This window comes from Calliphora vicina, chromosome 3, assembly GCF_958450345.1.
Source record: "Calliphora vicina chromosome 3, idCalVici1.1, whole genome shotgun sequence".
Classification (NCBI taxonomy): domain Eukaryota; kingdom Metazoa; phylum Arthropoda; class Insecta; order Diptera; family Calliphoridae; genus Calliphora; species Calliphora vicina.
Genome location: NC_088782.1, coordinates 85,084,675 through 85,089,063, shown reverse-complemented (window position 1 = coordinate 85,089,063; position 4,389 = coordinate 85,084,675). Strand labels below are relative to the sequence as shown.

The 4,389-nt window shown below is 36.9% G+C and overlaps 1 protein-coding gene across 1 annotated transcript; it reads left to right on the top strand.

Annotated features, from left to right (window-relative positions):
* The first annotated feature begins 2,163 nt into the window (after positions 1-2,163).
* LOC135955590 (uncharacterized) lies at positions 2,164-2,499 on the top strand. Its single transcript, XM_065505944.1, has one exon. The coding sequence runs from the start codon at positions 2,164-2,166 to the stop codon at positions 2,497-2,499; it is 336 nt and encodes a 111-aa protein (XP_065362016.1).
* Positions 2,500-4,389: the final 1,890 nt, after the last annotated feature.

Genomic DNA, 4,389 nt, shown 5'->3' with positions numbered 1-4,389 from the left:
ACACCATGCCGTTATGAAGCCAGAAAGCTCCACTACCAAGGTTAGGGTTGTGTTTAATGCATCATGTCCAACATCAAATGGAATCTCGTTGAACGATATGTTACATTCTGGGCCGGTACTACAGAATGATCTTATTATCCTTTTGCTACAATGGAGATTTCATCGATATGTATGTATCTCGCGATTCGGACTCTTATCCAATTGGCATCACACGTTGAAAAGAATCTTCCCTTAGCTAGTGATGTGTTAAAGAACAGTATGTATGTTGATGATGCTCTTTATGGAGCTCCTGATATCCCTACTGCAATCCAGGCTAGGGATCAGTTGATCTTAGCTCTTAATTCCGCAGGCTTTAACGTTCGTAAATGGACGTCAAACTCACCAGAAATCCTTGCAGGTATTCCAAAATCCGATCTTTTACAAGAAGATTTCTGCGAATTTGAAGATACTAGTAATGCTAAAACTCTTGGAATACGATGGAACGTGAAATCGGATGTTTTTTATTTTTCCGCAAAAGCTTTGTCCAATCGAGAAAATATCACAAAGCGGCAAATGTTGTCTGAAATATCAAAACTGTTTGATCCCGCTGGTTGGCTCTCTCCATTTATTATATTGTCCAAGATTTTAATGAGAAAAATTTGGGAATCTAAATCCGATTGGGATGAATGTTTACCGGATGACTGTCTTCATGATTGGAAACTATTCATTTAACACTATCCAGAAATTGAGAATGTAAAAATACCAAGATGGGTTTCATTTTCTCCAAAATGCAAAATAGAAGTTCATGGATTTTGTGACGCTTCCGAAAGGGCTTATGCAGCGGCCATTTATGTCCGAGTTACAATTCATGAATCCGTACATGTCCATTTATTAACGGCAAAATCAAAAGTCGCTCCTGTTAAATGCATTTCGCTTCCAAGACTTGAACTCTGCGGTGCCGTACTTCTTTCAATTATGAGTGATTCCATACTTCCTTCTTTAAAGATTCCTGAACACAATGTTTTCAAATGGTCGGATTCTACTATTGTGCTTTCGTGGCTACAAAAAACACCTAGTTACTGGAAAACATTTGTTGCGAACAGGGTGTCTAGGATTCTTCAGACTGTGGGATGTGACAATTGGCGTCATGTACCATCTCATTTTAATCCAGCAGATATTGCGACTCGCGGTCTATATCCACAAGCATTAGCTAATAATGATCTTTGGTGGTGTGGACCAAAATGTTTGAAACGTCCATCTAATGAATGGCCAAAATCTAATTTACCCTACGAGGAAACTGAGGAAGAGAAAAAACCAATTAAAGCAAATTTTTCATATTTTTCCAACTATGACGATGTTCTAGATCGTTTTTCAAAATTCCCAAATGCAATACGAACACTTTGTTATGTCTTTCGGTTTATTCATAGAACATTGCCAAGGTATAGAACATCCTTCCATTATGAATCCACATCGATATCGCCTCAAGAAGTTATCCAAGTTCGAGATCGTCTCATCCAAATTGCCCAAAAGGTTACCTATCCCAATGAATATAAGGCTATAGAAAATCACGAGAACATATCTAAAACTAGCTCAATCTTAAACTTAAATCCCTTTCTTGACTCCAAAAAGCTGATTCGCGTCAATGGAAGACTCGCTAATTCCACATCATTATCATATGACGAACGATTTCCACTAATTCTCCCATATAATTGCAGACTTTCTAAACTATTGGTTAGTTTTACTCATTCCCTTTCCCTTCATGGAGGAAACCAACTTGTATTACGTCTCATTCGAATGCAATTTTGGATTCCAAGATTGAAAAATTTGATTAAAACAGTGATACATAATTGCAAACAGTGTGTTCTTCATAAAGGAAAAGTAACAACACAAATTATGGCCGCATTGCCTCCAGAGCGCACTGAATTACAGCGTCCCATTTACAATACTGGACTAGATTTCGCAGGTCCATTTGACTTAAAAAGTTTCACAGGTAGAGCTTGTCGATTAACTAAGGGATATGTGTGCGTCTTTGTATGCTTCGCCACAAGGGCCATTCATCTGGAGGCTACTACAGACCTTTCAACTCCTTCATTCATGGCAGCATTTAATCGATTTGTAGCTAGTGGATTTCCATTAACATTATTTTCAGATAACGGAACAACCTTTATCGGTGCTTCGAGACAAATGGCAAAAGATTTTCTCTTAACATCTAGATCTGAACTTACAAACCACTTCACTTACCAGAATATCCAATGGCATTTCATACCACCAGGATCTCCACATATGGGTGGTCTCTGGGAAGCGGGTGTCAAAAGTTTTAAGGCTCATTTCCGTAAAGTAGCTGGTCCTTTTAAGTACACTTTTGAAGAATTCTCAACATTACTTGCAAGAATAGAATCGTGTTTGAATTCGAGGCCAATCTCACCAATGTCCGAAGATCCAATGGATTTGAATGCTTTAACTCCCAGACATTTTCTGACTGGCAGTCCTCTACTTGCGCCACCCGATCCTAAAATTTAAAATCAGCCAATTTCCATCGTAAATCGTTGGCAACGATTAAGGGCGATACAACAACAATGTTGTCAACGCTGGAAGAGTGAATATCTGAAGGAACTTCACAAGAGGAATAAATGGAAAATCCCACAACAAAATATTTCTATTGGAGACATGGTTGTTATTAAGGATGACAACACTTCTGTAACCGAATGGCGATTAGGTCGCATATCCAAAATATTTACTGGATCTGACGGAAAAGTTAGAGTTGCTGATGTTGTAACGCAGCGAGGAACCATAACTCGGCCTATAGTGAAACTTGTTCTTTTACCCGCATAATTATTTTCTTTATTTTGTCTCTTTTAAACTAAAGTTCATTTCATTATTTCCTTAATCCTTATTCATTCCCACATTTTCACACAAAAATCTAACACTATTTACATTTACCATTCAGTACTAATAACTTCTTTTCCGTAGGTGAAACCATGTCGTCAAGCCGTAGTAACAGAGATGTCGTAACTCGTAGAAACTCCACACAACACAATTTGTTTAAGTGCAGAATTTGTAAAAGACATCATCCGTTACGAAAATGCCAATCATTCCTTAGAATGAGTGTGGAGAAGCGATTGAGAGCAGTTTTACTATTTGACTACTGTCCGAATTGTCTAGCACATGTGCACTCTGGAAACTCTTGCCTACATGATACAGGTTGTCACGTCTGCTCGAAAAGGCATCACACCTTATTGCACTTCAACGAATCTTCTAGTAATCGTGAATCAACTAGCACTTTTCGTGGTATACATAGACATGAAAAAACACCAATCCATAGAGATAATACTTCACTGACAATCTCAAAATCATCGATGTCATCCATTCTCTCCCGACATTTTGTCTCACTGTTACCCACCATAACCGTTACCATCATCGCAGCAAATCACAAGCATTCATCTAGAGCACTCATCGACGCCTGTTCTCAATATAGTCGCATTGAAAAACGCCTTGTAGACGAACTGCGGCTAAATACATACAAGCTGGACAATGAAGCATATTGTCAGCTCATATTAACATCAAAAATAGACCCACAAATCCGTTTAGCTGTAGATGCAAGAATCGTTTCAAGGTTACCGATTAAAACCCCTTCAACATCTCTAAACTCTACAATAATAAAGAAATTATCTCACCTTATACTTGCTGACAAACAGTTCTATATATCTCACGGAATTTCTTTAGTGCTTGGCAATGATTCATATTGTAAAATCTTCAAAACTGGTATCATTCCTGGAGAGAACGGTTTACCCATGGCTCAAGACACTATATTTGGATGGGTATTGTCTGGCTCCTGTGCCCTCTAAACAGATGAGTTCACTATTTATTTACTTAAGAAGAACAAATACTAACCTTTAAAATATGTATATTGAATTGACGACTGAATTATTTGATATATTTACTAATTATATTTTCAAACAGTTATATTGTACATTATCAATGAATTTCCTTTCCCTATATTTGAATTAAATGCGATTTAAATTGTAGTTTATATATCTTTTTATACTTATATGATGAAATTAAACCTATACGTTTTAATATTGTAAGCAATCTGGTTCTAATTGCAATCATTGCAAGAGGGCCGGAAATGTCTACGTACGTAAACCCTAAATAGTCAAATTGAATTTAAAACCTAGAGGGCGTTATTGTTATTACTATTATTATCCGTTGTACTAAATGAATTACACACTAACAGTCATGACGGGACAATTATCTCAATAATTAGTTAAGTCTTAGCTACATAAGAAGAAACATCAATAAATAAAAGAATTCTAATAAGCATTAATTTCCACTTGGGCTTTTATTTAGAAGAAACTGGCTAGGAATTTTAACTCTGGTCCTTCACAATTATAACGTTCCAAACGTTTTCAG

Coding starts and splice junctions, on each gene's coding strand:
- LOC135955590 (XM_065505944.1), top strand. CDS start 2,164: ATGGCAAAAGATTTTCTCTTAACATCTAGATCTGAACTTACAAACCAC.